The 23,690-nt window shown below is 40.1% G+C and overlaps 3 protein-coding genes across 4 annotated transcripts; 2 read left to right on the top strand and 1 right to left on the bottom strand.

Moving 5' to 3' along the window:
* Nucleotides 1-7,025: 7,025 nt before the first annotated feature.
* Nucleotides 7,026-7,972, top strand: LOC139822245 (uncharacterized). The gene is made up of 2 exons (XM_071793864.1): nt 7,026-7,229; nt 7,345-7,972. The coding sequence occupies exons 1-2, from the start codon at nt 7,105-7,107 to the stop codon at nt 7,901-7,903; spliced, it is 684 nt and encodes a 227-aa protein (XP_071649965.1). The 5' UTR covers nt 7,026-7,104; the 3' UTR covers nt 7,904-7,972.
* Nucleotides 7,973-9,044: 1,072 nt separating this feature from the next.
* On the bottom strand, nt 9,045-10,492 carry LOC139822481 (uncharacterized). Its single transcript, XM_071794227.1, has 4 exons — nt 10,339-10,492; nt 9,982-10,238; nt 9,721-9,862; nt 9,045-9,369 (listed from the first exon to the last, which is right to left on the bottom strand). The coding sequence occupies exons 1-4, from the start codon at nt 10,370-10,372 to the stop codon at nt 9,221-9,223; spliced, it is 582 nt and encodes a 193-aa protein (XP_071650328.1). The 5' UTR covers nt 10,373-10,492; the 3' UTR covers nt 9,045-9,220.
* A 9,677-nt stretch (nt 10,493-20,169) lies between these two features.
* LOC139821841 (putative nuclease HARBI1) lies at nt 20,170-23,602 on the top strand. Of its 2 annotated transcripts, XM_071793200.1 has the most exons (4): nt 20,265-21,127; nt 21,536-21,813; nt 22,103-22,631; nt 22,780-22,915. In XM_071793200.1, exons 1-4 carry the CDS (start codon nt 20,921-20,923, stop codon nt 22,801-22,803), a joined length of 1,038 nt encoding a protein of 345 aa, XP_071649301.1. In that variant the 5' UTR covers nt 20,265-20,920; the 3' UTR covers nt 22,804-22,915. The 2 variants fall into 2 exon arrangements, with proteins under 2 accessions (XP_071649300.1, XP_071649301.1); XM_071793199.1 differs by having other exon boundaries at nt 20,170-21,127; nt 22,103-23,602.
* The last annotated feature ends 88 nt before the right edge of the window (nt 23,603-23,690 follow it).

The raw sequence follows: 23,690 nt of genomic DNA, 5'->3' as shown, positions 1-23,690 counted from the left end.
GTCCGACAACCGTTCTCGAATCGTTCGTTGCTGTTCCTCGCCGTCGTTAATGAACCGTTGCTTCTCTTCACTCGTCGCCTTTCAATAGTCGTTTCTGTTGAACCGTTTGTCCATTGTTGTTCGTTGTCGCGTCTAATTCAACGATATTCGCACGTCGAAGCTTGTTTATCGCAGTCCGTAACGCTTGCACATCTTGCTCGAACGCAGTCAGCTTCTCGTCTGATTCTTTCCGTTGATCTGTCAGACTTTTAAAGCATTGATCAACGTACAGTTTGTTAACCGCGTCACCGTCAGTCTCAGGTTGCGCTACGCGACGAATCTTGCGCAACCTTGCGTCAAAGTCCGTGGCGGTGCGACACAGAGCGTTATTGCGCACGAAATTTCTCATTAATCCGCTCCACCGATAATGATAGGAAATGGTATTCGTCGCGTCTTCGCTGTGCTCGAACAATCCAAATTTGTTGATCGGCATTTCGACGCTGATTGAACGGATCGCTGTCGCACCGTTTAATTTATAATAAGCCCGGCTTCGCGAAGTTCCTCGATGATCGACATGATCTCGTTGTCGTGGGCATTGTTGCCAGCTTGACGCGAAGCGTCGAGCAATCGCAAACGATCCACCAGCTCGTTGGGGTCATCCCAGTGCACGTAGTCGATCTTATTGTCGGTTAACGTCATCGCGCGAGGCGCGAATAATCCCTTTCCGGATTTTTTCTTTTTGGATCCGGTCGACATCAACGGTGCGATTGCCCGTGTACACTTGTATCCCACGTTGCCCTTTAGTTGCTTGTTAGGATTGTGTTGGAATTTATGAGCACTCGTTGCCAACAGTATGCTCTTGTATTTTTGCATATCGTCTTCCGTGTAGATATCGTCGTCGGGTATTCTCTTGAAGATCAACTCGTAAATACCGGGTGTGCCGGCGTATCGTACGCCGTCGATATAAATGTTATCCGCTTTGTCCACGTCAAAACGTTTATTACCGAGCATCAATTCATTATTGCCGAGATAAACGCCGTACGCTATGTCCATCGTTGGATAGGCGCCTAAAACAGACGCGATGTAAATTCGGCTCAGTGGACCCAAGTGATCTTCCAACGATTCTATAAACCATTGTCGACCCTCCGATGTTTTCAACCGTTTATGAACGGTTTTCCTGATCGAGTCGTCCGTGATTTCGAAAACATTCGCGGTTTCAAGAAATTCGGGACTTGTACGTTGCACGGTTTGCGTCGGTGTAGAGGTTATCGGTAGTACTGTCGATTGATTAGATTTACGCGGTGTCAATGAAAGATCCGACCAGGAGTCTAATCGTTTCTTCTTTCTCTTCGGTGTAGCATCCTCCTCCTCCTGCCCGCGCTGTTGAACGGATAGCGGTTCGATTTTCGCGTCAGCGTCGCTCTCCGTCGGCTCCTCTTTTTTCACCGCGATCAAGCTCGAGTTGTCAACGATCTTTTTCAACGGCCAGATGAGAGGTTTAAAGTGCGTGTCCAACTCAATGTCCTTCTCGATCTTACCGGTCTTCAAAGCGCGAAGTTTTTTGCGAATCGAATCACTTGTCTTCGCAATCTCTTTTACGACCTTCTCGCGTTCGCGAATATTCTTGCTCCCGTCGATCGCGGCCATCGCGGAAAAAGCAGAGTGTCGATTTCTCTCTGTAACGCTAACGTTTTACCTCCGACGAGGTATCGGCAACGACTGATCGCTTTTACGGTATCGCGAACACGTTAAATCCTTTTTTGTATCGACCGTTCGAAAGCGCGCTGTCCTTGTCTATCACTACGAATCCATACTTTTGTTGCCAACAATCGTGGCACAACGCGCAAAATTCATCGTACGACATGTCGGTATTCACGTGATCGTTGTACACGTGTTTCAAATTGGTACCATCCTGTTTGAACAGGATCAGCAGATTCGCGTTGTCGCGTATCAGATGTTTAGGTATTCTCGCGTACGTCTGACAGAGATAGAAGGAGTCGACGCTCGAGTGCCTGCCCATTGAGAAATACTCTCTTACAGAGTCTTGCTTATCGCACGCTACGTCATCGAAGACGAAGATCGAGTTTGGACGCGCGTCGCTCGGTGGAATGACGTCACTGTTATTGGAGAACGTAAAGTAGCCGATTTTGTCGATCGATGTCAACAAATTCTCCAAATATCGATATTTCGGCTGTTGCAACGATTTCGAGTATACGTACACGTTTTCGAAACGTACGCCGTGCGGACTTTCCAGCAAGCTTATCAAGACGTTGGTTTTACCGCAATTCGAGGGGCCGCAAATGATCGCGCGTATAGTAGTCGGTAACATCGTACCGTGCTTGCGTTTCTCCACGTTGCCTCCCATCGACCGTGATCTGTCGTCGCAATTCGTCACGCGAATCGCCAACGGTTGTCGCACGAATCTCATTTTTTTTCACACTGCTGACTTTCTGGCTGACTCGAACGCCTATTTATAGGCGAGCGGAACCGCGAATCGCTCTGTAGCAAAAATGTTCGTCCTACTGTCGAGACCTTCCGATATTCGCGACTTGAGCGCCGAACAGCTGCAATTTGTGCCGAAAGCCGTTCTGTTGCAAACGTGCGGCGATCACGTCCACTACGTGTGGGACAAGCTTCCGGAACATATAAAGGCGGATTTGGAGGTTCAAGCATATCGTCGCTGTTACGAACATTACAATCAACCGTGGCAGCGAACGCACATCGACGGTCCCGCGCCATTGATAAAGGATTGCGGCGAATGTCAACGAAAAAAATAAAAACAGGTAGAGGCCTGTTTAATCGCGCGATAGGTGCACTTCCGTTCGAACTGCACATTCCCGGCTATCAGTATTGCGGTCCGGGAACTCATTTGCGAGAACGATTGGCTAGAGGTGATCAAGGTATTAATCCATTGGACGCGGCGTGTCGCGAGCACGACATAGCCTATTCGCGTAACCGCGATCTCACCGAGAGACACGCGGCGGACGAGATACTCGCTGCGGAAGCGCGAAAACGCAATACCGCGAGAGATTCGACTCTCGGAGAGAGAGCTGCCGCTACAGCCGTCTGGGCGACCATGAAGGCTAAGACGAAGCTCGGAATGGGCTTGAAAACGAAAAAATCGAAAACGGTGAAGAAAAAAAAGCTAACGAAAAAACGGATACTTCCAACAGCGAAACGAGGCGGCGTGTTGCCAATTCTACCGTTGTTGGGAGTTCTCGGTTCTCTGGCCGGCGGAGCGGCCGGAATTACAACGGCGATGAACGCTAGTAAAGCCGCGCGGCGACAGCTGGAAAAGACGCAACGTCACAATCGCGCCATGGAAGGTCGCGGACTTTATCTCGCTCCGTACAAATATGGACAAGGACTGTATCTCGGCCCGCACAAACGCGGGCGAGGAGTAGCGTTGAGGATTAAAAAAAAACGTCAAAAAAGACGTTAAATATGCCCACGGGTATTACGACTAACGTACAATTGAGTCGACTGGCAAGGCGAATGCGTGTACCGTTCTTCAGAGGTGTTTTCATGCGTGATTCGTTACCGATCGTCGATGGCATACGTCGAAACGAGAGCGGTATCGTGAATTTGGACGATGCAGCGGGCCCCGGTACTCATTGGGTAGCGTACGCCAAGAGAGGAAATGGAGTCGTATATTTCGACAGTTTCGGCAATCTTCGACCACCGAAAGAACTGGTGCGATATTTCGGACCGAGCGTGATGAAAATTGAGTACAATCGCACGTCTCATCAGCGATACGATCAGAGCATCTGTGGACAATTATGTTTGCAATTTCTCCGAACGATCGACGACGATCGGCGCTAATTTAAAACCTGACGACGCGCCGTGTGGAGACTCAGTGTTCGTCGAACAGCTTCCGCCGACATGTCAATAACGTTCACGCTGACGGGGAAGAGCAGCATCCTCGCGGAGCACTATTTTCCCGCCGTGGATCTGAGCGACGGTGACTACGAGCTCGGGCTAACGTGTTTCGAGACTTATCACACGATTCCGAACGTGAATTCTTCGAATAATAAATTTTATTTTGACGAGGATGACACGGAAATTACGATTCCCGAGGGATCGTACGAGATACGGGCCATACACGAGTTTTTGAAACGTGAAATTTCACGTAAACGTCCGCGACGCGTGGTTCGTTCCAACGACGATCGTCGTACGTCGATCGCGGATATCGCGCGAGAGGAGACCGTTCGCGCGAACGGCTACGAAGACGAGGTCGCGGAATACCCGATAGTGCTTCGTGCAAATTACAATACGATGAAGAGTGAGATCAAGTGCGCTTTCAGAGTGAACTTTAACAAACCAAACAACGTCGGATCGCTGCTGGGATTCTCGTCGACGCGTATATTGCAGCCGGGACAGTGGCACGAATCGGACGCACCGATTAATATTATCAATGTAAACATTATCCGCGTGGAGTGTAACGTGACCGCGGGTGCGTACAGCAACGGCAAACGCGTTCATACGATACACGAATTTTCACCGAGCGTACCACCGGGATATAAGATATCAGAAACGCCGGCGCAGATCATTTACCTGCCGATCATCGCGCGGAGCGTTACGAATCTAACGATACGCGTCGCTGATCAAGACGGACGATTGCTCGATTTTCGCGGAGAAGAGATCACCGTCAGATTGCACGTACGAAAGCGAGAGCGATAACGCGCCAGTGTATGCGTGAGCGTGAGTGTACGCGCGACACATGAGATGCTAGTGTTGAACGACTCGGAGCACGCGACAAATAACAGTAATATCTTTACGGCTGCACCGATCGACGATATCGTCAAGTCGACATTCGGTGGCGTTAAACAAGCGACGAAAAAGAAGCTCAACGTTAAGTTTTTACAATCTCTGAGATTCGCGGTGCGAAACATCTGAACGATGACTGAAATTCTCAACATTGGAGGCGAGCCGGTCTTTGACGATCGCATCGTCAAGATCGAGACTCACACGTACAACCCGTACGCCAACACAACGTTTGATTATAGCGACGAGATACGAATACCCATACAACAGCAGGATCTGTATACGTTACCGTGCGAAAGTTTTCTTTACATCGAAGGAACATTGACGGTGACCAGAGCAGCCGACCAAGTCGATAATGTGGTATTGGGTACTAATTGCGTCGCGTTTATGTTCGATGAGATTCGATACGAGCTCGACGGTATGGAGATTGATCGTTGCAGAAACGTAGGAATAACCAGCACGCTCAAGAACTACGTTACGGTATCGTCCGACAGAAGCGTGATCCTGCGAAACGCGGGCTGGGAACCACATAATAATCCGAACGGATATTTCAATTTCTGCGTACCGCTCAACTTGTTACTGGGATTTTGCGAGGATTACAAACGCGTGGTGATCAACGCTCGTCACGAATTGATCTTGATACGAGCGCGCAACGACAACAATTCCCTGGTGGGAAGTCTCGCGTTGGAGCCTACTATCAAAATACTCAAGATACAATGGCAAATGCCTCACGTGGTATTGAACGAGATCAACAAGCTGTCGATGCTGCGCGCCTTGGAAGACGGACGATATCTAAGTATGGGTTTCCGTTCGTGGGATCTGTATGAGTATCCTCTGTTGCAGAACACGACCAAGCACTCGTGGGCCATTAAGACCGCGACTCAGCTCGAGAAACCGCGATACGTCGTCTTCGCTCTGCAGACGGGTCGGAAGAATGTCATGTCCGCCGACACAAGCCGATTCGACGACTGCAACTTGACCAACGTAAAACTCTATCTAAACTCGGAAGTTTATCCGTACGACGATCTGAATTTGGACTTTGGCAAACACAGATGGGTGATTCTGTACGATATGTATGCGCGTTTCTGCAAGGGCTACTACGGATACGAATATCTCGAGCCGAGTCTCACCGTTTCGACTTTTCTACGTAACGGCCCGTTCGTGATCATCGATTGCTCCCGCCAAAACGAATCCGTCAAAAACCGTGGATGTCAGAATAGAATTCGACTGCATGGAGAACGTACCGCCGAATACCTCCGCGTACTGTCTCATCATACACGACCGCGTGATTGAGTACAACCCGTTGACGAACGTGGTGCGCAAAATAGTCTGAGTGTTCGCGGCAACGTCGACGTGAATATTATTTTCTCTCTCTCTCTCTCTTTCCATCAGTCTCCGATACAATTATTTAGAGGGGCAAGGGAGGGAGGGAGGGGGGAAGTATAAATCAGAGTGTCGCGAGACGGTTTGCAGAGTTGCGCGTCATTCCTCTCGATTGACGCATCGACGAGGGAGATAGAGAGATAAAGAAATCTCGTCATGTCCGTACCAACGTTCGTGGACCTGCAAGGATTCCTCGTCGGGATGAAATTTGTCGTGAAGGAGGTGGCGGTGCTGAGAAAAGGCTGCGTTCTGACGCATCATATCTTTACGTACCCCATGCCGTAGAATCTCCTCACAAAATCCGATAAATCGTGCGCTACCTGGTTGATTCACAATCACCATGGATTACGATGGGAAGACGGAAACGTACCGTACAGCATGGTGAAACGCCTGATTACGTCGGCCGTGCTTGGTATGGAAGAAGAAGAAGAAGACGATGACGACGAGATGCCGACTCTTGTGTACGTCAAGGGATGTCAGAAACGAGAATGGCTGGTGGATCTGCTGGAGAATTATGCGCAAAAAAACCTAATCGTCGAGACTCTGGGCGCGCATTACGAAGATATCGAATCTTTGAATAAACTAGATGACACCAATACTATGCGATGCGGAAAACATAAAAAGAATTGCGCGTTACAAAATGTAATAAAACTATTTAATTGGTGGTCGCGCGCGACGCCATAAAGATTTGCGATCTTTTTTTAATAAATAAATTATATATAACTTTTTTATGTTTTATTTCTTACTCCCCCTCCCCTCTCCCATCATCACCGTTAGAGTAGGCTTTACTTCCCTCTCTCCTAAAAAATCCACTGCGCAGTTCTATAAACATTAAATCCCCCTCCCGCTCCCCCTTCCCCCACCACCACATTATTACTTTTTGGAGTTGTCGCGTATACTCAAGTAATTTCAAATAAGCAGTCTTGTCGCGATCGCTTGTACTGACGGACAACTTCTCAGAGCCTAGAGAGCGAAAAAATGTTCTCCTTTGAAGGATGCAACAGCAGCAGCAGCAACAACGGTGCAAAACGCGTGAATGCCGTGAATTATTACGTGCCGATTCACAACGTTGAAACTCAAACGTATGAGGCCAGATGCAATAGGTAAGTTTCGTTTGAGAGAAAATTAACATATAGAGTCTCCCCCCAGTTTTTATATCTTTGCATATTGTAATACTTATGAAAAACACAAAAAACTAATTTCATTTCTTTTATCCAGCATTTCGGGGGACCGTCGCGCGGTTCGCATACTCAGCAGACGATACGCGCTGACAGCTACGGGATACAAATTCCTCGAAATTGGCATCAACGTGGGCCCACCGAGCTATGTGGAGATTGCCGTTGGAGATCATCGAGGAAAGGAACTGCTGTTGTCTCTCGAATCGTGGAAGGCACTCTACGAGCAACGACGAAATATTCAGAATTTCTTTCGCAACGACTTCAAAGATGCCCATAGTTTTATAAACGTTGGACCGCTAACGGTGAGAGTTTGTACGTCGGTTAATAACGTCAAACTCATACGTCTCGAATCTGTAAACGTACGCTTGATAATGACCGAATCGACGCTGCATCGTATGTTCGATCTCGATCGGTGCATCGAAGCGAGATTCGATCGTTTGGTCAGAATCCTTGCGGCGGTCGATGCAAAATTTGCGCAGTTCTCCGATATCGCGTCCACCGTGATGGATCCCAGGGAAGCGTCGAATGCAATATACGCTAGCGATGCGTTCAATACGAATCAGCTCATCGATTGTGAGTTCGCAGCTTTAGTTTTTTAGCACGTAAGATATATTATGTAAAAGAAGAGTTAAATAAACAGGCTTTTTTTACACCCTAAAACGAACAATGTATTTTTCTTTTGCGTGCATGTCCTTCCCTATACCTAACTTTTATCATATGTCGTTTACGACGACCATGTTCCGACAGGTTCGATGCGTTATCGGGTCGATCATTGTCCCGATGATGTCATTTTTTTCCTTTGTCTTTCACGTACTGCGTAGATAGATTGTTTAGTCTACGCGACAACCGCCCCCCTTTTCCTAGAAATATGTTGTTTACGTCGAACGTGTCCCGACAGGTTCGATTGTTTAGTCTGATCTTTGATCGAACGACTTCGATGGCTAAAAAATTAACTAAAAGAATTTGTTGCTCGGCTTTTTTTGGTCTTAAACTCCCGCGGCCCCCGCGGACCCTCGCGCGGCCCCCGCGGCGCGACCGCGGCCCCCGCGGCCCTCGCGCGGCCCCCGCGGCGCGGGTGAATCATCCCGGTGAGTAATCCCGGTGAGTAATCCCGGTGACTCATCCCCGATACCCCGCTCCTCCCCCCTTCCCATCACCCCCCCGCAAAATCCGATACCCCCCCTTTTTCACTCCCCTCGGTCCAATACCCCCTTCCCTCACCCCCCCTCGGTCCGATACCCCCCCTCCCTCACCCCCCTCGGTCCGATACCCCTCCTCCCTCATCCCCTCGGTCCGATACCCCCCTCCCTCACCCCCCCTCGGTCCGATACCCCCCTCCCCCACCCCCCTCGGTCCGATACCCCCCTCCCTCACCCCCCCCTCGGAGCTCCCGGGCCTGAATCGGCTTATACACACTACTTTTATATTATTTGTAATTAAAAAAAACAAAAACTTAAAAACATTTTAATAATTCTATTGAAATTATTTTCGGTGAATACCAAAATAATAGCTGCGATATTATTCATAAAAAAGTTATCATCTTTGGTAGTGCACTAAAAGAAAAAAAAATTAAGAACACATTTTTGCACTTATAAAAAAATAATCTTTGATGATATTAAAATGATAGAATCCTAAAAAATATATATAATATCACAGAACTCTTACAAATAACAATTCATGTAATGTTTTCTCAACTATTTTTCGTTTCTATTAAAATTATTTTTGGTAGTAGATAAAAAAATAAAAAACTGCGATATTATTTATAAAGAAGTTATTATCTTTGGTAGTGCATTAAAAGAAATAAACTTACGAACACATTTTTTGCACTTAGAAAAAGAAATTTGTGATGATATTAAAGTGATAAAGAATCATAAGAAATATTATATATAATATCACAGAACTCTTAAAAATAACAATTAATCCATATCCGTATTATTATTTTTAGCAACTAATTGTCGTAGAATACCCAACAGGTCATCTTGACGTGACATTGCTTCTGTATGCATTCTTTTACGCTCAATCATATTGTCCTCAAGTAACTTTTCTATGTTGACATTGTTTTTGCCTGTAATCATAATATATCTTGTGATGCAATAACATATAATAACTGCGTTTCGTTATTTCACCGCTATTGAACAGTGTTAAATAGTACTAAAAGTTTATAGTATACATATAACGTGAACTATACAGTTTTAGTACTAGCTGTAACTAACAAAATGCATTTTTTTATGGCTTCTAATTTCAAAGCTATTACAGACCATAATATATGTTATGTACTATGTTTATAAATATATAATATTACAGTAATTCAATATATAAATTAATGTAATTAATAAAAACGTACGCATATACATTAGTTGTAATAACACATACACATATAAAATGTACATAAGTAGAAGAAATTAATAATACTTACGCTTAGAAGGCACTTTACTTTCGCATGCAACTTTTTTTGTATCGCTGTTATTATCATTAGAAGTTGGAATAGTTAGATTATTGCTATCTAATGTACGAATTGGAGCTACCCATGGTTTTTTATTAAACTGTTCGTCCATAATCTACAATATTTAAGAAATATTAATTTAAAAAAAAAGTAAAAATTGTATACAATAAATGTAATATAAACATTTTAGTAAAAAAACAACCGTTTCATGTATAATTTATTCATTATATTTACGTCAAAATATCGCCATGTTCGTTTATTGTTGCCACTTTTCGCATTGTGATCCTTTACGCTCTTATATGTATTTTTTAATCCTGTCATTTTACTCTTGCATTGCGAGCCGGTAACATTATAATCTTTTTCACGTAACACAGAGGCAACCATGTCCCAAAACTTTTTCACAGACATTTTACCAGATGTAAGTTTAGTCTCACGTTCTTTAAAAACTTCAAGAAGCAGAAGAACTGCTTCGTGTGGCCAACGGAAACCATCTGAAAACAAGATACCTTCAATATACATTTATCCTAAAGTAGTATTAAAATATACTTATATAAAATCTTTCTTTATATTTTACAATATAATAATATATACCTTTCTCTTCAGAATTATCAGAGGATTCTTGCATTTTTTCTTCTCTGTCATGGCATGTGCTATTCGAAAAACATGCTGCAAATTCAATAAATAAAAGTATATGTATGTGTGTAATAAATCATAATGTATTAAAATATTAAATATATTTCTACTATTAAAATAGTTAATGTAAAGTTTATAAATACTGTGTTTAATAACAGAATTTAATAGAGTGTAATACTTGGATTATTACTTGTTTCAGCAATCGACTGCGTTTGGTCCCGCAGTCTCTGTTTTAATAGTTGTGTCGCAAACACCAGATCTATTTAAGAAAAAGATATGCAAGTATAAAAAAACTTTCATGTTTGGAATTATTATAAAAAAGAATATAGGCCCAGTTTCATTAATTAATTAACTTATCGGCCATGCACTTAAGAGAATTATCCAACAGCTGTTAATTATATTTTTAATAATCAACAATTATTGGATAATTCTCTTAAGTTAATCGCCAATTAGTTTAATTAGAGCCGATGAAATCGGCTTATAATAACAGATGTATAGGTTATGTAACTCTTACCATCGTTAGCTCTTTCGGCCTCTTCTTCATTCACTTCTAAAATATAAGTATTGTCCGTTTCAGGATCGTACAACTTAATTGTTTTCATTTTGTTGATGTTTAACACACAAAAATTGATCTTAATAAAATTGATCACACGAGATTACTTTTACTATTTACCGCGCTCTACACATTCAAACGTAACGCTTCAATCGTACTACCTCTCTGGGCTGAGGCATTGGGACTATTGGGAGCGAGCTGGGAGCGAAAATCCGTGACATATTCGTGACGTCATACATATGGCTGGAGTGTTTTGAAGCGTCAACTGGACCGTACTCTGAACGCTCCAAAACATTTGTAGTATCAAGTGGACCGCACCCTACGAGAACATAACGAAGCGCGATATATTACATATGAACGGAACGCGGTTACAGATATCATTTACGAATCTCGATCGACAGTGCCGGTGCACGGGGCGGCATACAGGAAATACTGAAACGCGGTATATAATATACGAACGGAACGCGGCTACAGCTATCATAGACGAATTATCGATAGTGCCGGTGCACTGGGCGGCAGACAGGGAATACTGAAACGCGGTATATAATATACGAATGGAGGTACAGTACTCTTCGGTCGCGACGCGGCACCGTGGTGCGGGTGCACCCGGTGCGGTATATCGAGAAGACTGATAACGTGGGCGGGAGGGCGATATGTACACCGGAGGATTGCGGAATCCCGGGGTTACGGTCGCGAGAACCCTCGCTACGAGGCCGAGCACGCTCGACCCCGCGGTGCCGTGGCCGTCGGGGTAAGTGTGAGGGAGCTCGGAGACACTCTGAGAACTCTCAGTAGAGGACTAGAACTCTGGACCTCGTTTTGCGTGTCGCCCTAGGATTCGGAAGGTAGGCTTCGTCAGGAGTAGCGGAGAGCCGTGGTAGAGACGAAGTGCCTCTTCGTCGAGCGCGCCGGCTTTTTATACCGCTCGGCGCGGTGAGCTTGGCAGGAGGGAGGCCGATCGTCAGGCGATGGCGCGGTGGTGGGAGCGGCGCGATCCCGCGTGCTCGCTTCGGCGGGGATCGGCTCGCTTCGGCGCTCGTCGGTGTCGTGCGGGAAGGCACCGGTGCGGCGGATTTCCCGTGCACACGGTGCGTTTCAAAAAATTAAAAAATTGTGGGCGCACCGCGCCCTGTCTTCGCCCGACGGAGGATCAGTCGGGCGGCCCCCGGCGGGTGGTGGCCGGGGACGATGCCTTGACGTAAGGGGCGCATCGTTACAACTAATCAATAAGCACGAAAATCATAAACGGTAATCTCCAAATACTCGAAACGGTAATCTAAGGCGACGGACTGTTGAGCCGACTCGCGAGGTTTTACCACGCGACACGCATCACCCTCGTGACGGGCGGCCGGCGCCACCCCGTTCTTACTGTGATATCCGTACAATCCGATACCAGGTCGGTCGAGTCGGGAAGAAACGGACGCCCCTTCGGTATTCTTCCGGGGAGTCAGCGGGCGGGCTATGTCTTACCCGTAGAAACGAAACGAAAAGCGGTAATTCTCTCAATGGATTCACGGCAATGGCGCGTAGGCAAGGAAACTCTCAAACAAGCCTACGCGTCTCTCTCAAAATTTTGCGCGACACGATACCGACACTCCGCCCGCCGTTCCCCGATACCTGATGTCCGGGATGGTTGGCAGTAGGTAAGCTAGGCCGGTTCTGGACCACATACCGAGGGCGAGGGGGGGTGAGGTCGAGGGGGAACCGCGGGCGGGGGGGACCGCGAGGAAGGGGGAGGGGGGAACCGCATGTTTCGGGCGTCGCGGGGGAGAGGGAGAGGGGGAACCGCGTGTTTCGGGCGCCGCGGGGGAGGGGAAGGGGGGAACCGCGTGTTTCGGGCGCCGCGGGGGAGGGGGAGGGGGGAACCGCATGTTTCGTGCGCCGCGGGGGAGGGGGAGGGGGAACCGCGTTTTTCGGGCGTCGCGGGGGAGGGGGAGAGGGGGAACCGCATGTTTTGGGCGCCGCGGGGAGGGAGAAAAGGGAACCGCGTTTTCCGGCGTCGCGGGGCGAGGGGGGAACCGCGTTTTCCGGCGCCGCGGGGTAAGGGGACCCACGTTTTTACCGCGCCGCGGAGTCCGCGTGACGTCACACGACACGCTCGCGTTATCTCTCCCTCGTAGATGTTTCCCCCGTCCCCCGGTTGCGCGCGTCTTCTCGTTCGCGCGGTCTCTCTCGCTCCCGTTCGCGTTCTCGCTCACGATCGCGTTTAAATAAATTTATATTATACATAAAAAATTTGCTTACCACCGCAGGATTTGAACCAGAAATCCTTAACTCTTGAGTCAGTCACCTTCAGAATTCAGGCCATTGTCTCTTAATTTACACAATAATATGTATACACTAAAATACTGCAGGCTATTTACACAGGGCTATTTACACAAAAACACACATAGGACACAGATTACACGGTGAAATCAGATATAATGGGTCTCCACAAGATGAACAAAAGAGACCATCTATGAGGATATACGGACATGTGTCATGTCTGCGAACAGCGTATAACATCGAGAACAATCCGTGTATTCTGACAATGCATGACGCACAAAACTTCATATGTCCTGGAGTAAAATAAGAGTATATGCAACACATCTTTGTCAAAGGGTGTAACATATTCACTTCTGCTTGATTCAACACTTTGAAAATTTCGTCCGGAATATCCTCATCAGCCATTTCACTATCATAACACGAATCGTCCGACAATAATGCTTCATCATCAACTTCCATTTCTTCCTCGTCATTCACTTCCATTTCTTCAACGTTTGCTTCAACTTCCATTTCATGTCCATCAAACTGCAATTCTTCGAAATCCATTTTGCAGAACGTTGTATGCCTCAAAAGGCGCAATACACGGTACTACTGTTAAAATCACACAGTGCAGACAGTACAAACAGTCGCGACACTTGAAATTTTTCGACAAGACAAACACGTCCGAACACTATCAAGCATAATAAGAAGCTTCCTTCGCCAGTAAATAAATACAAAACAAAAGTCGTGTTTGCTCGACCCGACTGGCCAAATAATAAATATATTTCAAAATATATTTATTGAATTTTGAAATATATTTATTATTTGGCCAGTCGGGTCGAGCAAACACGACTATCAAGCATGCCAACCCGACTCTTACTTCTAGTCCCGACTACTGAGCGTACCTTCAAATTCATCCTTCTACATCTCACTATTGTCACATCGTTTGCTTATCATATCTAATTTCATCTCAGCATCCATACAATTGCGCCTTCCGAAAAATCTGCGATGTGCAGTTTTGCACGTGTGCAATGAAGTCACCGCGAGACACGTATGTTCTCGAAAACGCGCCATTGACTTTTGGTGATTTGATCTGTAAAACTGCTATTGAACCGCTATAAAACAGCTAAAAACAGCTATTGAACCGCTATCAAACAGCTATCAAACAGCTAAAAACAGCTTTGAAACAGCTAAAAACAGCTATTGAACCGCTATCAAACAGCTATCAAACAGCTAAAAACAGCTATGAAACAGCTAAAAACAGCTATTGAACCGCTATCAAACAGCTATCAAACAGCTAAAAACAGCTATGAAACAGCTAAAAACAGCTAAAAACAGCTATCAAACAGCTAAAAACAGCTATCAAACACCTCTTGAACAGCTATTAAACAACTAAAACAGCTCTTGAACCGCTATGAAACAGCTAAAAACAGCTCTTGAACAGCTAAAAACAGCTATCAAACACCTCTTGAACAGCTATCAAACAACTAAAACAGCTCTTGAACCGCTATGAAACAGCTAAAAACAGCTCTTGAACAGCTAAAAACAGCTATCAAACACCTCTTGAACAGCTATCAAACAACTAAAACAGCTATCTGTATAACAGCGATCTGTATAACTGCGATCTGTATAACTGCTATTGAACCGCTATCAAACTTCTTTTAAACAACTAAAAACAGCTTTTAAACAGCTATCAAACAACTAAAACAGTTATCTGTATAACAGCGATCTGTATAACTGCGATCTGTATAACTGCTATTGAACCGCTATCAAACTTCTTTTAAACAACTAAAAACAGCTTTTAAACAGCTATCAAACAACTAAAACAGTTATCTGTATAACAGCGATCTGTATAACTGCGATCTGTATAACTGCTATTGAACCGCTATCAAACTTTTTTTAAACAACTAAAAACAGCTCTTGAACAGCTAAAACATCTATATTATACTACAAAGTATGTGGGAAAAGGAAATAAAACGTTTATATATACATATATAAACATATATATATACATATATATATATACATATATATATATACATACATATATATATATATATATATATATATATATATATATATATATATGATTAACAGAAGGGGGAGGTAGCAGAAATTTTTATAATAAAAATACAAAATAAATATACTTATTTGCTCATTTTTATTAATACAACATTACAAGATAACCTGTGCACAATACGATAATATTATTTTTTATAAACAATAAAAAGTTTTGTAGAGTCTTTGGTATTCAATACTAAAGTTAATATATATAATAAACTTTGGCTTATAGAAAATATTTCCCATATAGCCAGCTGAGTACAATATTTTGCTTGATTCAGATAAATCTACTTTTTTACATCAAAATCCATTGAATCAATCAGTAAACACAACTGTTACATGGAAAAATAAATATTTTTCGGACAAAGTTACCCTAATGGGCCAGTTAACCTATTTTACAGTACTTAAAAACATTAAATACTTACAAACATTTTTTTAATCTATGGCATTCAATTCAAATAAAATATGTAATGCATTTAATACTTGCAAATAAAAATTTTTTTAATCTTTGGAATTCAACACAAATAAAATATGTAATGCATTTAAAAATGTGTAGTAAACTTAAAAGTAATGGACAAGAATGAGAATACCATATAGCAGGCTGTTTGTTCTGCTTTTAATTTTAATTCTCCTTTTCCTCTCGATTTTTCCGTTGCTTTGCAAATCGGAACCACTCCGCAGATATTGTATCCAGGTCTTTTTCTGTTACAACGTGATGTCCCAAAATGACGTCTATAAAGAAAGGCAAAATCCTTTGAATTGTGTTCATTATGCAATATATTACAAAAAATATATAGGTGAATATACCTTTCATTATTGTAATCACCAATAATTTTGATACAGCAAAGTTTTGTCTGCGTCCTTTCCAGGAACATTTCATTGCACATTCATTAGAAAAGACTTTTGCCAAAATATTTCTAACATGTTCTCTCGGTGAATGGCCTCCGATTTTTTGTAAAAAAGATTCCTGTGTGTGTGAAATAAAACGATTTTATTAAGATAATAGGATCAAATAGAATTAAATTTTGTTTAGTTGTACTTACATATTCATTATATTATATAACATTTATATAATAATTTTCTTTTTCAGCAGCGGCGGAATTGGCGAGTGATAATTTATCGGAATGAACAAAAATAGCAAACAATAAATACTCAGCACTTGTTTTCAAAATACGATCATTTCATTAGCATTATACTTTTCTTTTACAAAAGAAAATAAAATTTATCTTAAAATGTTATTCCTGACCATCATACGTAACAAAAATAAAATGTAATTTACTGTATATAATCATAAGATATTAGACTTCTTTCTCTCTTACTTATTAAATATTTCTTCACATTAGTTGTATAAATAATATAAATAATATACTTAATGTAAAACTTATTTTACTGACTTTAAATACATATCTTTTATTAATTTGAAATTACCGTAAATAAATAATATTTTATTAGATTTTGATGGTTTTAACGAAGAACGTTTTGCTGTGATAAGCAAACCTGCAGAAGAAAACCCGCATTCAGATGCTGAACTTGTAATCGCGGCATAAATGCAGCATATACCAATTTGTACAAATTCGGCAGTGACAACTTCATTTAATTTATTCCACCATTGTAGAGGATCTTCGATAATAGATTCTGACATATGTAAATACTTTTTAACTTTGACAAGAATAGGATCTTCAGGAGGAATAATGCTTATTGTATGTTTCGCCGCTAACTCCAATCGTAATTTTTTAACTCCAAGAAGCTCACATGACTTATTAAAATAATCTGCTATTATGAAAAAGTAAAACTAAACATGAGAATTTAACTTATATATATCATAAAAATAATAATCTTATATTTGGTGATTAATATAGAAGCTGGTGCAAATATAAACTATGTAAGACTTATATATACTAGGCTTAATTACAATATTAAGCATAGATTTTGTAAATCTAGATACTATAAATTACCTAGACTAAGGTATTGCTTAGATATATAGTTTATGAAAACTATAATAAAAGTTATATATAGCTTAATGGACAAAATTCGTATACACTAATTTTTTAATTGTATTAAAAGTATAAATTAATTCTATATAGCATATAATCAAATAGAACCGAATATGGATATATTATTAAAAAATATATTTAATTATATTTCTTACTTTATATAAAAACAATGTCAAAAATAATCTAACCTACTCATTTTTTACATTCAGGGGAATCATCATTTTGTGGATCATATATATTAAAAATTTCTTAGGAGATTGCTGCTTGTCTGCGAGATATTCAGCAATGTACCTCTAACACTTTGAAGAGTCGGATCCAGAAGTGCTCCGCGAACATATGAGTTTCATGAATTGGAAATCGTTTTTTTATATTTTGTGAAATAGTTTCTTTAAGTTGTTTTACTACGAATATGAATTGTATTCATTTACACACATACTACTCTCGAAAATATTAAAGAAGTAATTGATACAGCAGCATTTATTAACTCAGGTTTTCAAATTTGGTGGCGCAGGGGTCTACGAAACGCTACGCTATAGTACACTACTGCTGTTCATGGAGCTCGCATTCGCTAGCGCTATCATGGCTTCATGAACGGAGTTAATAGCGTTAGCGTTGGTAGCGCGGTAGCGAGCTCCCCGAACGCACCCAAAAACTGTAATTATTATTTATACAAGGTGAGTTTTATTTTGTGTACCAATTATCTTCGCTAATTTATTTTAGAAAGTATTGGTTTATTGGAAAAATGTTTCAGATAAAAATTGGAGGGTTCATAGAGGAATAATGGATGATCTTATTAGATTTTGAGTCTGGAACCCATGTTGAGCCCAGTAGGGTCCAAGTCAAATTTTTTAAATAAAAATTTTCATTTTTTATTACATTATCTTTTTCTACTAATTAATATAAACAACTTTTGTCTGAAACATTTTTTATTTGCCTTATAACTTTTTGAGATATTCAAGAAGGGTAATTTTTTAAATATTTAGTTTATGATATCTTGATAAATGCTTGTCGGATGGAAAAATGATACAAGACTTTTTGACTTGATATGGTCTCAAGAATATGCTATTGCAATAATACCCCAATTTCTTTAAATATTTGTGTATACATTTCCTTAAAGCTTTCATGTGTACACAATTATTTAAAGAAATTAGAATACTATTGCAACAGTATATTCTTGAAACCAAATCAAGTCAAAAAGTCCTGTACCACTTTTCACTCCGACAAACATTTATCAAGATATAAGCTAAATATTAAAAAAATTACCAAATTTTTTTTGCATATCTCAAAAAGTATAAGGCAAATAAAAAATGTTTCAGACAAAAGTTGTTTATATTAATTAGTAGAAAAAGATGATGTAATAAAAAAGGGAGTTTTTATTTAAAAAATTTGACTTGGACCCTACTGGGCTCAACATGGATTCCAGACTCAAAATCTAATAAGATCATCCATTATTCCCCTATAAACCCTCCAACTTTTATCTGAAACATTTTTCCAATAAACCAATACTTTCTGAGATAATTAGTGAAGATAATTGGCATACAAAATAAAACTCACTTTGTATAATTAGATATAAATAATAATTACAGTTTTTGTATTATGTTATAGTGTTACGTCATTCTTTATCAGTGGAAATTCATACAGTGCAGAGTAGCATGGAGCAGTTTTGAAGAAGAAAGAGATAGAAAGATAATATCAATATTATTTTCTTAATATTGCATGTAATACTATTATTAAAAATAACAATTTGATAAAATTTAATAATATTCATTAAAATGTTTTAATTTTTAGCAATATTAAATAAATATTATCTAATATTACACAAATAATATTATTGCGTTTACAATATCAATATTATTTTAAAATTGTATGTAACAATACTATTAAAAATAATTTAATAAAATTTAATAAAAATTATTAAAATGGTTTTTTAATTCCTAGCAATATTATACAAATATCACGCATTTTTGAGTACGGCCCACCATTCCGAAAAATCTGAAAAAATTCTAATACATGTAGAACACTAAAATATACAATTTTCTAGAGTAATTAGACCTGCAACTATCAAAAAAATTAGAAAAAAATTGATTCAAATATTTATTTAATTTTTTTAGGTTAGATATTCAACGCGCCTAAAGCTCAAAAAAATTGTGTGCTAAGTACTTTTTATAAGCTATATTCTCAAATTTTTTCAAAATTTTTAACATGAAGGAACCGGAGAAAAAAATTATTTTTGAAAAAAGCGGTTTTTTGGTGCCACTAGGAAAAGGAGGGGGGATGGATAGTCGGAAAAATCGTAGAAAATTCTTTTTTTAGTGTACTTATGCAGATCCAAAGTCATTTTTCCGTTTCATTGACAGTGGCATTTTGCCTATTTTACCGTGGGGTACCCTTTATTACGGAATTCGTAAGTTTTTCTTGATCGTCGCTTTCTCTCCTCATATATCATTGTTGCTACAAATTAAGATTGGTTCGCAGCTGACCTTTATGGCCATGCGGGAACATGCTCGTGAACTCAGGAATCTGTATTAATTATGTGACGAGTCATAGATGATATAGGTATTGCTCACTATTTAACGTCGTTAATTTAATATTTATCTCGATTCATTTATATTGTTTGTTTTTTTCTTGCTGTTCCTGTTTCAGTTCGCACTTGAAAAGGGCTCGAATCTTGAGCCGAAACGTTGTGCATTTTTGTATATATTGCGCCAGTTAATCGAGAAATGAATTGAATTTGCTGATTTTATTCACTGGCGGACGAAATTATTACCGAGATTAAATTGTTGTTTCTAATGAAAAAGAGAGGATACATAGCTTGTGAGTAGATAGCACTAAGATTTGGATGTCTCTCAAAAAAATAAAAATAGCGGATCCAATATGGCGGACTTCTTAAATTTATCAGATTTACTTGAAACTCGTTACTCGGGGGTTTTTGGGGTTGCTGATTACGAAATTGAAGTCAGATTTTAAAAATTCAAAATGGCGGATCCAATATGGCGGACTGATTTTTTTAAAATTCATCGGATTCACTTGAAACTCGTTACTCGGGGGTTTTTGGGGTCGCTGATTACAAAATTGAAGTCAGTTTAGAAAAATTCAAAATGGCGGATCCAACATGGCGGACTGATTTTTTTTTTAATTTATCGGATTTACTTGAAACACATTACTCGGGAGTTTTTGGGGTCGATGATTACGAATCTAACGGTGAACTAACTTTTAACCAACACTAAATCTTCTTTGTCACTACATTAAACCTACTTTGATCCTACATAGAACCTATTTTGTTCTACAATGGACCTATTTTTCCTTACATTGGACCTATATTCTACCTAAGAGCGGTGAGCGTCGAGCGGACTGAGTCTCGTTTTAAACAGTTCAGCCTAGAGTTACGAAACCCTGAAAACAAAAGACGATCAGCAAATCATCATTTCATTAACATTCCATTGTGTTGAGGTGGCCGCTCTGGCCTGCGTTCAGAAACTTTTACCCAGGTAGAGTAGGAGTAGAGTTAGAGTTGACTTCGGGTTAAGGCCTTCACACATAAAATCGCGTAAGAACGTAAAACGTAAGCGTAAGAAAATCGACCAATCCCAATCAAGTATTGTGCTGTCCGTAACCACAGTAGGGGGAAATACTTGATTGGGATTGATCGATTTTCTTACGCCTACGTTTTACGTCCTTACGACATTTTATGTGTGAAAGCCTTTACTGTCGTTTATGGACGACGAAAGTAACATCACGAGTTAACATGGCGCTCTCCCATCAAGCATTGAATATGAGTGAAAATATGGCAGCGCATCAGGAAAATAGTGTCCGTATCAAACGAGCTATTTCTTTTGTAATAGCACAAATCGCTGCTCAAGCCGCTAATTATTGGACCATTATGAAGGCATCAGAGGTAAGTTGTTATCTACAAAATAATGTAATAATATTAGTCGGAAGACAATTGATATATTAATGTCAAGTTCGTTAACCCATTGCCATTATGAGGTTAGGATTGACAAATTTTTACTGATGGAAAGCATTATACGTTTTTTATATATATACGAGGTTTATGTAGTATTAGATAGTCTTTATTTTCAATGGAGCATTGACAATATAATTGAGAATGAAAATAATAAGTTAAAATAATAATAAGTAAAAAATATATTAAGAATGATATAGTCTAATTTTAAGTAACATTAAAGCAAATGATTACATTTATATACAACCTAATAGACTCACTATCGTAATTAATAAATCAGTAAGTGACCTTCACTAATTTTTGTTTACTTTAATCAAGCGATGTATGATAATTAAATTTAAGGAGGATGATGACGAAGAGGAATTGTTTTGCCTTATGGCATTGGAAAAGGAAAATACGCCAACACGCATTACTGGATATATTGAGAATGTGGTGTCGAATTACACGTCCGTTCAATTCCAACAACATTTCAGAGTACCACTTGATACTTTTGAGGATTTACTACAAATGATTGGATGTATGCTAATAGGTGACGATAATCGACAGGGCCGTCCAATGATCGACCCTCGGAAACAATTACTTTCTGTAATTTGGCTCCTTAGTTCACCAGACTCATATAGGTATTTATTTATGGTCTTTTTTATTGGTATTTTATTTATGCAGACAAAAATTATAACAGAAATAAATAGTTGACAATGTTAGATCACGGAATGTTAGAATGGTTTTCTGTAAGGACACTGCTTGAATTGACACATATTCACTTTACAGTCCCGCATAAGCTACAAAACGTTACAGAAAGATTGTAACATTGGAACGAATAAAGCTCCTTATATCCTTTCTATTTATAGTTTTCTGTAAAATCGTTATATGCTCCAAAATATTGATCATACACAAAATTTTCTTTTCTAGATCCATTGGAGATCGATTCAACATGGCAAAGTCTTCATTGTCAGCATCATTTGTTCGAGTGGTTACAGCGTTGTGCAGAATTGCACACCGATTCATTAAATGGCCTCAACGAGCAGAAATAGAGGAGATCAAAGAAAAGTTCCAAAAACTTTCTCATATTCCGGGTGTACTTGGCGCGATTGACGGAACATATATCCCCATTAAAGCTCCACAAATAGATCCAGAGGTGTATATAAATCGGAAATGTTTTTATGGCATTACTCTGCAAGCCATCTGCGACCCATCGTTGAAATTTATAGATTGTTTTGCTGGCTATCCAAGCTCCGTAAGCGATGTCAGAATATTTCGTAACTCGGATATCTATGCACAAATAAGTGGTGAACCGCAAGCTTACTTCCCAAATGGGGAGTTTTTGTTAGGAGACAAGGCCTACCCTGTACTAATCTGGCTTATTCCCCCGTACATCGACAGAGGGAACACTACCGAAATTCAAAGGCACTTTAATAGAAATTTGGCAAGCACTAGACAGGTGATTGAGAGATCTTTTGCGTTACTGAAAGGTCGTTTTAGAAGATTAAAATATCTGGACATGAATCGTACTGATTTGATACCTGCTACGATATTAGCATCATGTGTTCTGCACAACATGTGTATCGATCATAATGATTTATTTATAGAAGAATATGTCATTGAGGGAATGAACAATGACAACCAAGATGCAGAGCCGATCAATCCCGTACATCGAGCTGTGCCTGGTGAAAATAATGGACATCCGAAAAGAAACGAATTAGCCGAGTTATTGTATTACCGAGTCTAGCTGATGTAGAAATAAAGTACCCATTTTTATACTATTGTATGACGTATTCTATGAATAAGAAAATAAGTATTGTGTAAATAATTACTTGGCGTCGAGACGTTGCTGCATCCTTTCATAATAATATTCAATGTCTTTTTTACGAAATAAAAATATGTATTTGGTCAATAAGATTCGTTAATACTTTGGTGCATCACACTATTTTAGTGTAACATAACATATACAATGCAATATTACTTGCAATAATGCAGTTTTTAAACTCACATAAATTATGTATGTAATACTACATTTTAAACAAAACTAAAGAGATGATAATTTTAATCTTAAACTAACAATAATATAAAAAGATTACAAATCTAATTTTTGGAAACGTATAAAATAATTACCAATGAATTATTAAGGCTACTGTGGTAAAAACTAAATTGCTTAATGACATTCTAAAGGCCTATCCAGACAAACTTGCATAGCTGCATAACCGTTTGCATAAAAAAATTTTTCCAATTGGATTTCTATCATGAGGACGCACTTAAAATGCGATTGGATTATTTTTTTTGTACATATGGTTATGCAGCTATGAAAGTTTGTCTGGCTAAGCCTTAATACTTCAAGCTATTGCACCATATCCGTGCAACATACAATATAATATCACTTTCCATAATTGAAACTAATGTTAAAGTTTTGAATCGCAGATAATATCACTTTGCAATCACATAGTTTGCAATTAACATAACAAACATAAAATATGTAAGACAACGTCTTGAAACAAAAATACAT

This window comes from Temnothorax longispinosus, chromosome 11, assembly GCF_030848805.1.
Source record: "Temnothorax longispinosus isolate EJ_2023e chromosome 11, Tlon_JGU_v1, whole genome shotgun sequence".
NCBI lineage: Eukaryota > Metazoa > Arthropoda > Insecta > Hymenoptera > Formicidae > Temnothorax > Temnothorax longispinosus.
Note: the sequence above shows the minus strand (reverse complement) of the source record. Positions and strands in the feature narration are given on the sequence as shown.

Coding starts and splice junctions, on each gene's coding strand:
- LOC139822245 (XM_071793864.1), top strand. CDS start 7,105: ATGTTCTCCTTTGAAGGATGCAACAGCAGCAGCAGCAACAACGGTGCA. Junction 7,230..7,344: donor TATGAGGCCAGATGCAATAG/GTAAGTTTCGTT, acceptor TCTTTTATCCAG/CATTTCGGGGGACCGTCGCG.
- LOC139821841 (XM_071793199.1), top strand. CDS start 20,921: ATGTGTGAAAGCCTTTACTGTCGTTTATGGACGACGAAAGTAACATCA. Junction 21,128..21,535: donor CCATTATGAAGGCATCAGAG/GTAAGTTGTTAT, acceptor ATTAAATTTAAG/GAGGATGATGACGAAGAGGA. Junction 21,814..22,102: donor AGTTCACCAGACTCATATAG/GTATTTATTTAT, acceptor TTTCTTTTCTAG/ATCCATTGGAGATCGATTCA.
- LOC139822481 (XM_071794227.1), bottom strand. CDS start 10,372: ATGCAAGAATCCTCTGATAATTCTGAAGAGAAAG. Junction 10,239..10,338: donor TGATAATTCTGAAGAGAAAG/GTATATATTATT, acceptor TCTTGTTTTCAG/ATGGTTTCCGTTGGCCACAC. Junction 9,863..9,981: donor GAACATGGCGATATTTTGAC/GTAAATATAATG, acceptor TAAATATTGTAG/ATTATGGACGAACAGTTTAA.